This window comes from Taeniopygia guttata, chromosome Z, assembly GCF_048771995.1.
Source record: "Taeniopygia guttata chromosome Z, bTaeGut7.mat, whole genome shotgun sequence".
In the NCBI taxonomy this organism is placed as follows: domain Eukaryota; kingdom Metazoa; phylum Chordata; class Aves; order Passeriformes; family Estrildidae; genus Taeniopygia; species Taeniopygia guttata.
The window spans coordinates 31,524,658-31,537,481 of NC_133063.1; the positions used below are offsets into that span (position 1 = coordinate 31,524,658).

Consider the following 12,824-nt stretch of genomic DNA (forward strand, 5'->3'; position numbering starts at 1 on the left):
AGGCCCCACACAACCTGACCCTGAACACCTCCAGAGATGGGACATCCACCTGTGCCATTGCCTCATCACCCTCATAGTAAAGAATGTCTTGATAATATCTTACATAAATCTACCCTCATTCCATTTAAAACCATCGCCACTCGTCCTGTCAATACATGCCTTTGTCAAAAGTCCTTCTCTGGCTTTCTGATAGGCCCAGTTTGGGTGCTGGAAAGCTACAATAAAGCCTCCCTGGAGTCTGCTCTTTTCCAGGCTGAACATCCCCAGATTTCTCAGCCTTTCTTCATAGAAGAGATGCTCCAGACCTATGACAATTTTTGTGACTCTGCTCTGCACTCGCTCCAACAGTTCCCTGTCTGTGCTGGGGATCCCAGAGCTGGATGCAGCATGGCAGGTGGGGTCTGACCAGAGCAGAGCACAGGGACAGAATCCCCTCCCTCGCCCTGCTGACCACACTAATTTTGATGCAGCTCAGGACACGGTTGGGTTTCTGGATTGCATCCAGCTTCTCATCTACCAGCACTCCCAAATCCTTAATCTCTGGGCTGCTTTCAACCCACCCTCTGCCCAGCCTGTATTTGTGCTTACGTATTTATATGTCAAAGTGTTTATCTGCCAAAATAGATTCATGTAATCAGCATAAACATTCGAACACCTAGCCATACCAGTTGCAGCAGTAAATACACTAAACTCAATTATTACAATATATTATTTTGCTATGAAAGTAATTAAATGCTACGCTAGTAGTACCTAAGATGAAAAGATCTTATTTCACTATATGATTTAGTAATTCTTGAATCTGATTACAAAAGCAGAATAACAGTAACAAAAATTACAAGTCATGAATAACTGGGGGCAGGAGGGAAAAACTTGACTTTGGTAATGAATTTTAAAATATGAGCTTTTAATATTTTAAACATAGAAAATAGGAAAAGGTTAGCGAGATCTACTTAGTAACCCCTAAATATATGCCAAAGACTCCAGAAGATTCCCTTTCAGACTAGGTGCCAGGATAGATATCCATTAGCAATGAGAAGTGTTATTCCAACATCTGAACTATTTTAGATCTAATTAATCAGCAGGATAAATACATATGGTGTTGATATACCAGCCAACACTTCTCCTCTTGGAATGGCACAGTTCATACAAAAAGCTGAACATCTCCTTAAATATCCACCGTTGAGTAAAACTTCCAGAACTAAAATATATTGTTCAAAATAGCCAGGCTTCACAAAATGAAACCACAAGTGTAGCAGCTGTCATAATAGAAACTTATATGAAATCTACTTGCTGTCATTTTCTGTGAAGAAATACAAACTTTCAAGACCAGGATTTGAATAATAACCTTGTGGACTCTCTCAGCCATTCCTGTCTCTCCAATTCCTGCATATATTTCCCTGATCTGTAAGAATGGTATTACTCTTTCTCTCACACTTGTGCTCACAGTAGCTGGCAATGCAAGTAAGTTCCATAAACCAAAGGTTTGAGCTGCCAGATGAATCATTCCATTATTGGGACTATCATATACATCCTGAATTGTAAAATTGAGCAATTCTAAAAAGGAGTATATTTCAACTCACTTCTGAAAGAGGTAAAAAAATATTTGCAAAACAATTACTAATAAACAACAGAAATCCATGCAGCTTCTGAAGGCGTTTATTACTGGTAGAGTATTTAACCTATGTGCTGCTATGGGAAGAGACACAAGGGACCGTGACAGCAACCTCTGTAGATGAGAGCAAGCATTCCTGCTTGCCAGCACAAGCCAACTACTCATTCAGTAGCAGCATTCAGCTGGCTGGCCTTGGCACAGTATACGGCAAGGTCATGACAACAGGCAGCAGTACCAGGTGTGACAGCCCCTCCCGAGGCACAAGGCTGTGCTTTACTGATTTACTACAGGAGTTCTGTGTTTTCAGAAACAGCAATAAAAGCTCTTCTGACAGCAGAATCACAGTTTAAGATATGACAATGGACTTAAGCTGAATAAGAGGAAATCAGGACAGTGCTGTTCTTCATTTATTTTGAAGACAAATATGTAGAATCCAAAGACTCATGGAAAACAGAAAACAAAAACAAAAACAAAAACAAAAACAATGCTGCACTGATTACTCCAAAAGTGGAAATTCTAGTCTGTTTCAGAATTAGCCTACACTGTTGAATAAGATTGGTCCACAAATATTTACCATTAAATACACTTAAGAAAGACAGTATTTGTCTTCAGCTTTGTCAGGAAAGTGTTTAACTCGATCCTGATGCGATGTCCAACAGCAATGTACAATAGAAGAGAGTCAAGAATTAAAAAGACAAAGATCTAATTTTCAAAACAGATACTGCTTTGAGAGACAGACTAGTGAGACTCTCTTGTGCAAATTAAATATACAGAATGGTAGCATGAGGATAAGTCTGTTCACCATTGTTTTCAGTGCTTCATATGGCTTCTCAGGCTAGTTTTTCTTCATTGCCTTTAATGAAAGAATATGAAAATTGAAGAGAATAATGCCACTTATTAACCTTCAAAAAACCACAATTGCACCATTCATGGCGTTCAGGGCTGATGATAATTCAGAACCTAGCAGCTGCTACAAATAATAAATTATAAGTTACAAACCAACATACCTAGATATTTTCTGGGAAAGAAAGTGTATTCAATCTCAAATTTCAGAACCCATTTGAAACTATAAGTGGACCAGAGACATATGTCAGTTTGTTTGCTTGCTTTGTATTTTAACTCATTTATTTCCTTAAAATCTATCTTGCATGTCAAAAAACGCTTCGTGGCGGAGGAAGAATTTCCAGTAACTGAGTTTATTTTTGAAATAAATACCATCCCTATTCTTAACACAATTTTACTCATATAACAATGCCATTGTTTCTTTATCCTCCCCTCAATACTAATCTCTAAAGTGATTATAGCTAGATAACGAGCTTTAAAGGATAGGAAATTCAAAGCATTTTTAAGAGGGGAAGAAAAATAAGGCTATTTGGTTTTTCAGTAAAAGACACTGAAAAACCAAATAGCCTTATTTCAGAGACTTCTTTTTTTCCAGTAGAAAAAAAAAAAGAAAGAGTGATTTTATATCCTAACACAATCCTGTGCACATGGCCACAGACAAGGCAACATGATAATTATCAGGCAGTGTAGCATCTTACTGTAATTGTAATGAAAACTCCAAATACAATCACATTTTGGTTTTATCCAGACTAAATTAACCTGTATGTAACAGTGTGCCTTACCTACCCACACAGGATGTTGAAGTGATCTTTTTCAACATAACTTTCTGATAAGGATTCAGAATAATATTTACACTGACATGTCTCAGACATTTGACTAGTACAAACATGAGTAGCTAAAAATGATACGTGCCTTGTAACCACTGTTTCATGAATATCACTTCTCCATGGAAAAACATCTTGTAAAGTTAATACAATGCCACACACAAGTGAAGTAAATTGCATAATAATTTTACTATGACTAACAAATCTGTATCACTGTTTTTGCTTTAGACTACAGTATATTTGAAGTCAAATCCAGAAAAGACACACAAGCAATTTCCCTGCTCTCCCTCCCCCTCCTTGCTCTATCCCTCCTTCATGAAGTATTCATATAACATGCAAACATTTCATTACTTTTATTTTTTCCAAGGTTCCTCCACAGAGCATCATTTAGTCACAGTGGACAAGACCTGCATGGGATGCAGAAAATACTAGATGCTCTGGAAACTGTTGGGTTGACTCTCTTATTTTTTTAATGACAATTTGTTACAAGAATGGTAGATTTACATGTAGATGTATTCATCCTTCTTCATATGTTTCTTTGGGAAATGGGATCTGAAAAAGAACCCAAGGTATAGATTAAAATGTTTCTAGGGAAAAAAAAATGAAAAAAAGAAAAAAAGAAAAAAGCTGTATTCTTCTCCATAAGCTCTGGCCCCAAGACTAAAGAGTCATGTTTGCTCCCATAAAAATGAATGAAGAATTCTCTGATCTTCCTAAGCCAGCTTTTTTTATTTCCAGAGACTTTCCAATGGAAAGATTTGCATTACAGCCTTCTTTCCTGAAACTTTTTCATTTTCTCCTTGGGAAAAAAAAAAGCTCTTAGATTTTTTTGTCTATAGAAGAGTGACCTCTGCAGTCAGACTCTGCAGAGTCTTTAATGCTATTCTTTGATCTCTTTTTCAGTGTCACAGATTTTGGGAGCTAGGGGTGAGGGGGATGAAAAAGAGTGGAAACAGGAAGAAAAATTTTTAAAAAGCAATCAACCTCTCAGAACTCTGATATCAAGTATTTCAAATGCAGATAACTCTCCTTCCTTTTCTTTTGCTACAGAATGAAAAATTGTTCCAGATTTGGAGGAAAGAGAAAACAAAGCCATTGCCAACAAAGGTACCATGCCACCATTACTGAAAGACATTTAATGCTGAAATATTCAGAGGTGAGCTGCTTCTGTAGAAAGGGATTCTGAACCTCCTCCAGGCCACAAATTGAATCAACAGTGGGAGGATGGTGCCCTCTCTAGTGCTAAAAGAGAACTGTTACATACAAGACACAGAGGTTTTTTGTTTAGGGTTTTTTCTTTGCACAAGAAAAAGCATGTGTTTGATTTCAGTTACTTCACTTCAAATGTGCACAAACTGAAATGAATTCAGGGAAAAGCACCAGCATGAATTAGCATTCATGAAGAGAGAACACAATGAACTAAAAAAACTGAAAAAAGAATCTGTTTATAAGAATTTATCAAGGGCATATATTTCACAGTTTGATACATTCAGAAAACTGTTACAAGAGAGATCTGTGCTCTGTGGCCTTTTTCATTACAAAACTACTAAACAGACCAAATTGCAGTCAGAGAGATTTAATGTTAATATCCCTGGAGCTAGAAAGAAAATTTGCCCCAGTAGAATGTATAGAGGAAACTTAAGAATCTCTGCCACTGACAAATGCAAACAGTTAAAAATTATTTCCTGAAAAAGGCTTAAGCATGAATTTCCATGAATTTGCTTTTGCTCTCCAGCAATTACTTCCTACCTGCCACTTTCTCCATTTCACTGAGAGAAGTATGCAAACATAGGGTAGCTTCCAGAACAACTTGGGCAGTTACCACAGGTATTTTCACATGCAGCCCAAAGACTCTACCTTGTTGCTTTGCACTTCAGGTCAGACCAGTAAATGTGGCACCCAAAACATGTGCAGCCAGCTACTCCTGTATCTAGAGAAACAGCAAACTTTCTACAGTATGGTAGAATTAATGCAAATCCAGAACATTGAGCAGGATCCTGTTTTGCATCTCCTCCCTTACACTTTTCCATCTAAGCAGGCAATACAAGAAGCCTTTCCAGATTCAGAGAGTGGGTGAAGATGAAAGGAATTTTGGAGAACATAGAGTTAAAACTCCCTGTTCAAGGTTTTACACTGTCAAAAATGGTTTGATCTGTATGTTCAACAAGTTTGGTTGCTCCCAACCTCACTGAAAATCTGGATCTGCCATACGGGAACAGAAAATAAATGTTTGCTGAATAAGTTAGAGATGTAGTTAATAAATTAGAAATTATTTATTAATATGACTTATGAAGAATTGAGTCATTATGAGAAATTTATCCTCCCCAAATCAGTATACATTTTCATATCTATCATAATTTTAAGCAGCATGTGATTAAATTTATTACCAGTAGCTAAAAGAAAGAAAAGAAAACCATACTGTTATGACTACATAGTGGAAGAAAAAAATGTAACAATACATTTCTTTATGTTCCAACAAAACACAGTGAAAAAGCAGCACCACAAACAGTTGTCTTCACAAACTGTTTTTTAACATCAAGATCATTCCAATACCAGTAATAACCATCTGAGCTTATCCAGCCCATCTTGCAAGTATAGGAAGGTGCAATGTATGAGCAGATCAAAAAATAAATGTGTTAACTAGGGATTTGTTCATGATAGTGTTTCCCACATGTCGTACACAGGCCACAACAAAACCCCCACAACAGAATTAAAAAAAATATATATATTCTAAAGGCTATTCTAGTTGTAAGTGAGTGGAAGTTGAAGAGCTGTCTTGCATTTTCACTATTTCTTGAACAGCAAGTGTTGTATCTTTCTGGTATACAGCATTTTGTCCTAAGCAAAGGAGTTTCTGCTCCTGGAAAGAAAAATCTTGGTTTTGCAAAAACTGGTTACAATTGCATAGTGAGGGAAGTCTAAAGATAATGTTTTGTAAATCTACCTAGGACTAAGAAACTGCAAGCACAATGGACTGCATAAACCATAACTTAGAAATCAAAAATAGAGCTTGGATTTCTATCACATTGCTATACAATTTGCAATCCAGCTGAGCTGCTTCTTCATTCACTTAGCTTCTATTTTTTGTTCTCCTGTAATACTACTCCACCTAGGCATGTCCCTACATGTTTTACTCTCTCTCCTATAACGTGACTTTCTACATCCCACTGTCTAGCTGCTGAAATTGTGAAATTTTTAGTCTAAATTACTATCCAATTTACACATTCTGTTGTAAGTGATTTAAACATATATACAGTGCTTTAGACATGTAAGAGCTGTCGAAACAATCGATGAGACCACAGCAGTCAGGCACCATCTATTAAGCATTTCAGAAAACCTGGGGATTTTTTTTTTATCCAACAGTATGAACTTGCATTGTGTTTCGTTAGCCAACTTATATTTTACGTATGTCTATCAGTGCAATACAATTGCAAAATTATGATAAATAATGTCATGCAATTCAAGTCTAAGCACTGGTCTCAAATCCAAAATAAAGACAGGGTAATGTCAGTAAATGCTAATTCACAGATTACAAAGGAGTCACTAATTATGTTCTGTATAAAATTCTATCTGTAATTTATTTGGAGTTTCAATTCTGCAGGGAGAGACTTTCATTTTTTATTAAATTTAGTATTTTTTACAATAATGTAACAAATGGTGCAGTCAAAAAAAAGTATTTCAAAATGCACATGACAAGAAGAAAGATTAAATTATCTTAAAATTTGCAGAGAGAATTTTAAAGAAAGATTTTACTTCAGTGATAAACTTTTTGCATTTATTGTTGCATAAAAGTCACAAAAATGAATGATGCAATAGTTATGAAATAAAAAATGAAAGGCAACTATATTTATAGGTGCATATCTATTAAGAAGTGTTTTAATAGCAGGCAGTATTTTATCACTAGCAGCTTCAAATCCATTCTAGACTTATATTTAAAATGCTTAGTCCACAATTACCACATTAAAACCCAGATCCCATAAATCACAGTGCAAACTAAAATCACTCGTCTACTAAGTCAAATTTATAAAACCTGTGACTCTGTTTAGTGCTTAGCACTCTTTTTGTGTAGGCAAAAAAAAAAAAAAAAAAAAAAATTTAATCCTACGTATTCAAAAATAAGATAAAATAAAACATGATCCCAGTTTCAAACTTAAGTGTTTTGTAATTTTTTTTAAAACATGTCTGGAGTAATAAAAATAGGATGTAAATATTTCTGAAACTTTTTGTGAATAAATTTAGAAGTGCCTTAAATTTAGTCACTAGCTACAAGGGACCAAATCTTAGCAGAATATGATGTATTGTCCCCAACAAGTAACAGCTTATCTCTCTAAACTGCATATTTTGTCAAATTACAATATGCCTTGGAGAAGTATCCAAAAAGTTCTGCAAGAAAGCTTTTGCCTTGTGGTGTATGCAGACCAGTGTCAGTTAAGGGGCAGGAAGCTAGCAGAGTTTGCACTAAGAACAGAGAAAGTTCATTTAATTTTTTGTATTTCCCCACCTTTGTCCCTAGAGTTTGGTGGTTCAAAAAACTGATTTATGTTCATTATTAGATTGCAGATTTTATTTTACTGGTAAATTTTGAAAAAGATACAAATAAAAAAAAAAAAATTATAAGTTTCCAAAAAGACAACTGTACTTAAAAGTCAGCTATATGTTTTTTAGAGAGAGAGACATATTAGTTTGATTTTAAGATAATCACTTACTGACATCTATGCAAAGATAATTCCTTTAGTAGATGTATTAAGATATTAACTGACACAAAAATACACACGCAACAGTAAACTTAGCAGAAGTGGACCAGCAATGTAAGACATTTTCATTTTAACTAAGATTTAAGGCCTTACACACAACTTAAACTTCCAGGGTATGAGGAATTGATTAAAAATTACTACAGATCTACTGAGCTTTGAAAGAAATAAGCCAGCTCTCTTTAAGACTATGTACATACACTCAAGATATCTAATATCTTCATATACACTACACTACTTTGTCCAATCCCAGTTTGCATAAGAATATACATAGGATTTTGGGGTTTTTCAAGGAGAGTTTTGGCAACATTGTCCAAACAATTCTTGGGCTAAAATTTTCCATGGAGTTGTCTGCCTCAGACTTTACTTTTAAATTAATTTAATTAATTTTTGGCAAACACTCATTTTGCTTTTCCAAGAATTCTCAAGGAATATCCCAGTTTCTCTGACACATGACTGTTATTCTCCTTCCTGATAACTTCGCCTACATCATTATAGATCTTCTACAAAAGAGAGAAATGTTATGAAAAAACAGCACATTGTCCTCTAGTCAAAGACTGTTCCACAGACATACCCTCGAATGTCTGCAGCCTTAAGCTCCACAACACTACACAAGTAATTAAATCAGGATCATTTATGAAACATGCATCAATTCTACAGACTGCTCCTCCATCAATCCACAATTAGATATTCAATGAAATGACAGCTCAATCTTCCCTCTCACAAACAGAAATGAAGTGTTTCTGACAAGTGCACTGACTCTCAAGGCTGAGCATCTGTGGTGAAAAAACTGCAGTCAGTGCTATCTGCAGCAGTTTTGCATATATGTGCATCTTGCATGCGGCATTTTACTTTGTCATTTATTTTGGTGACATTTACAGAAGATCAAATTAGCATGGTGAAAAAGGATCTTGAGTTTTGTAAATTATTTTGGCCAAGCACAATGTCTGGTTCCTACTGGTTTGCAAATAATGATGAATCTGGATTATAACAGACTAAGCTTTACTTCCTCTGTATATGTGTTGTGGATGAAGGTATAGCAGCAAAGAAATCCAATACTGCAAAACTAAAAGTCAATTTTTCTGAACTGATAACTGAAAGCAGGAAGCCTAAACACCACAGATCAGGTTATTGAACATTTGCTATCATGCTGTAAGAAATATACAAAGCTCTGTAACAAATGTCACAGACGAAATCGCAAAATACAGGACAAATTAGTGTTTGGGTGGTCTCTTTCACCATTAGGCCAGTCACTTAAAAATGGTGTCTTTCACCATCAAACCATTCACACCTTTTGCCGATAGTCAGTCTACTATCCTTGACTCTTTACTCCATTTTGGCTGTACATCTATTTTTCTAGAAATGTACTTAAGAATAGAAGGTTGCTGGTGCTCTCTGAGAGAAAGTTTATCAATATTTTTGTATTGAGAAGTGGAAAAAAAGGAAAGAAAAATAAATTATAACCATAAAAAGTCCTCACTGTTACTCTTCTTCTAGTGTCAAATACAGGCAATGGACAAAGTTATTTAGATAATTCATGAATAACATAGAGACAACTTAAAATTTGAAAGCCTTGAAGGTTTAAAGCAAATCCTTCATATGGATTTTTAAAAGGAATGCTTAAAAAAGCTAGGAAGCAGGAAGAAGTACTGGAGCAGTACTTGTGGCAACACAAGCTCCATGAACAAACCATATCAGTATGGTCAAATTCAAGTAACTAACACAGAAACTTTCAATTTACAGCAGTAAAGTAAACTGTTAGAACGTAGGGATTTTCCTGCAATGAAACTAGGAGCTATTTTCAGCTATACTGAGAAGAAAAACCCCTCAATTTAAATAAGTAGTTGCATCCAAGTCCACAACACAAAGATGAAATTACATCACTGCTAACAGCTCCAACCTAATGGCAGGGAGTAATTATGACAGGTACTTTACAGTACAATGCAGGATCAGCAAGTAACACATAGCTAGATTAATATCAATAATTTAGTAAGCAACTTGGAAACTAGCCTTTTTTTTTTCCATCTACATTTACACAAAGGATTTTTATATTGGAATGCTTAACAGTGTCTACAAGTACCAAGTGTTTAAATATATAAAATACTAATGAATACTTTAACCATATGGTCAACTCAGAATGCATATACAAGTTTATACCTGCAACACTTATCTGAAAATTAATACATTGCCACTAGACTTATTAAATCTTCTTTATAAGTAAGGAATTTTTTTATCTGCATATTAGATTTACAATGAATTACATTTAGATTAAGCCAAAATGAAATAAACCCCCAATTACAACCTATTTTTATATCTCTTAACTCTAAATGCCATATATTCTGCAATTTCACTGAAATATATTTCTAGTTACCAATTTATATTGGTAACTAGAATATTTCTGAAAATAATATCCTAAATACCAGCTGCAAGGATGACTGGACACCAAGACCAAGGACAATACCGATCCTGGGACCTGCCAAAATAGGAATAGAAATATAAGTATGTGCTGTACTGCTTTTTAAAGTGGCTTTTATAAATAGAGTTATGATGGTCAATATTTTAAATTATTTACTCTGCTATGTGTATACCATTAGACAGAAACATAATCCTATCTTCCCTAGATACATGAAGAGTGACAACACTTCAGAGTTTCTTAGCAGCCTTTCATCTCACAGACAACTACAACTGGCCTGTTCTGAGCTACAACAGTCTCACAACAGTAATTCAAGTATGTTAGTTGTATTCTTCAATGAGAAGATTTTGGGGAATTAAAATACTTTTCATATTTCTTAGATGTCCACACTAACTTACTGAATTTTGCAGGCTACCCCCATTGAGTTATTTTCTTCCAAGTACATGGGGTTTGAGAAGCAAATCTTGGAGTTCTGGCACACCTATTTCCTTCCTACTCATCACACTTATCCTCCACACATCCACCTCTTTTATTGCTGAGCTCTCTTATTGCAATTTCCTTTTTCTTCATTATGTGTGATTCTCACAGGTTTCATTTTATGACCTAGGTGTAATGTAGAAGGATTCAAGATGCTTCTGTATTAAGAAAGGGATATACAGTCACTTCTGGTTCTAACTGCAAACAGTAGTAGCTGCAAAATGGGATGAATTAACCTCTTGTTGGTCAAGCATATCTGAATAATAACTGTGATAATTATTCATAATAAAAATATTAGCCTTCAAACACACCACAACACAAAAGACTCTTAACAGAAGAGATCTTTGACAAATTAGGTTGATTATGACGTTTTTTTTCAAATGGGAAAAAAAAGTAAAGGAACAGACATCAAGTTTCACATTTGAAGAAAAATCCCAAGCCCAGAATCCCAAAATAAATAAATAAACAAACAGAAGGCCATATTTATCTTTGTGCATCAACTTCCTATGCCTTCCAAAATCCTTTTAAAAAAGGTCTCTAGTTTATACAGGGCAGAGGCAACACAGGGGTATTTCTGTAGGACAGGACTGCCTTATTACTTACATGTCTATGACAGTCTGAAACCTGGGTATACAGGGCTTAAATACACCATTTTCAGAGGGTTATTTCAGTGCAGCTGAAACAGTCTGCAAAAATTCATCAGAAAAAATATTTTCGGTCATATTATAGTTCTGCATTTTTTCTGTTAGATGAAATTTCAGGTTGAGTATGTTTCCAAATTAATATATTAACATTCAATTCAGTGGCTAAACCAAACTTGCCTGAAAAGAAAGTTGGCCATGCTCCTTCCCTGCTACACTTGGGAGTATTTTCACAGAAGCAGGGTTACTAGAGGAGACAAATTGAGCCTGAATGCTCCAGAAGTTTGTTTGGCATCACTGTAATGTCTCTTCCATTGTGCCCTGGGTCCTATCTCCCATGAGAAAGAGAAAATGTACCAGGTTCTCTTCTTTCACCTTCTCCCTCTTCGGCCTGCATTCCATAATTGCCAACACAGCACTGAAGGATCACAACCTGCCCATGGGTAGGATAATTTTCAACACAGAAATGTAGCAACACAGAGTTACTTAAAGGCTCTCTTGTTGGCAAAAGAAAAAAGCATATTTGGTTGAAGGAGGGAATGAATATCTATGGACTGTATGTCTATACACAGTTTGAAGTGACACATTCGTATTTTCTTAGTGTTTCTTTCTCATAACTATCTTGTTTTTAAACAATTTCCCTCTCTTGTTTCTAAACACGTTCCCAAGCTGCAAAAAAACCCCAGACTCACCCTAGTGCACCTGAACTCCTCTGATACTATCAAGGTGAAAACATATATTTTTAAACAGCTTCAGTTGACTAAAAGACAAAATCCTGCATTACATTTCTGCAATAAAGAGAACTCAAAGTACATTAATGATGTTTATCTATAAATTTATGTTTTTTCTCTTTGTTCAAAAGACACTACTCATATTATGTAAATAACAGGATTCTTCTTGCACAAAATTATAGAATCATAAAAAACGTTAATTACATCAAGTAATTACAAAAATGTTGACTAGAGCCAGACAAAGAGTAATGAGAAGTGTAATTTTCAGTGTTAAGATAATTTTGAGGAATCACGAGAAAGAACTAAGCACACATTTTATTTTCTTTGGATAGGATCTATACAGTATGGGGAAGGAAGAAATATTTTCATGCTCCTTAAGGAAGTTCTATTCCTTTTCCCCTTGAACAGTATTCAGTCCAAACACTGTCTCTTTACCTAGCACAAAGCCTATCCCATCAATTTCTGTTGTATAACCACTGAAACAGCTTTTTCATAGAAGCATATACAGTAATGTTTTCTTTGCTGCTGCTTA

General features: G+C 35.2%; 1 protein-coding gene across 9 annotated transcripts in view; it reads right to left on the bottom strand.

Moving 5' to 3' along the window:
* COMMD10 (COMM domain containing 10) overlaps positions 1-12,824 on the bottom strand; it is a 155,074-nt gene that overhangs the window by 82,218 nt on the left and 60,032 nt on the right. The window contains exon 6 of one of the 9 annotated variants that reach the window (XM_072922544.1): positions 3,618-3,831. The exons of the other annotated variants lie outside the window; for them this stretch is intronic. Within the exon in view, the coding sequence (XP_072778645.1) occupies positions 3,796-3,831 (36 nt within the window). The 3' untranslated portion in view covers positions 3,618-3,795. Of the gene's footprint in view, positions 1-3,617; positions 3,832-12,824 lie in introns of those variants that run through there. 9 annotated transcript variants of the gene reach the window in all.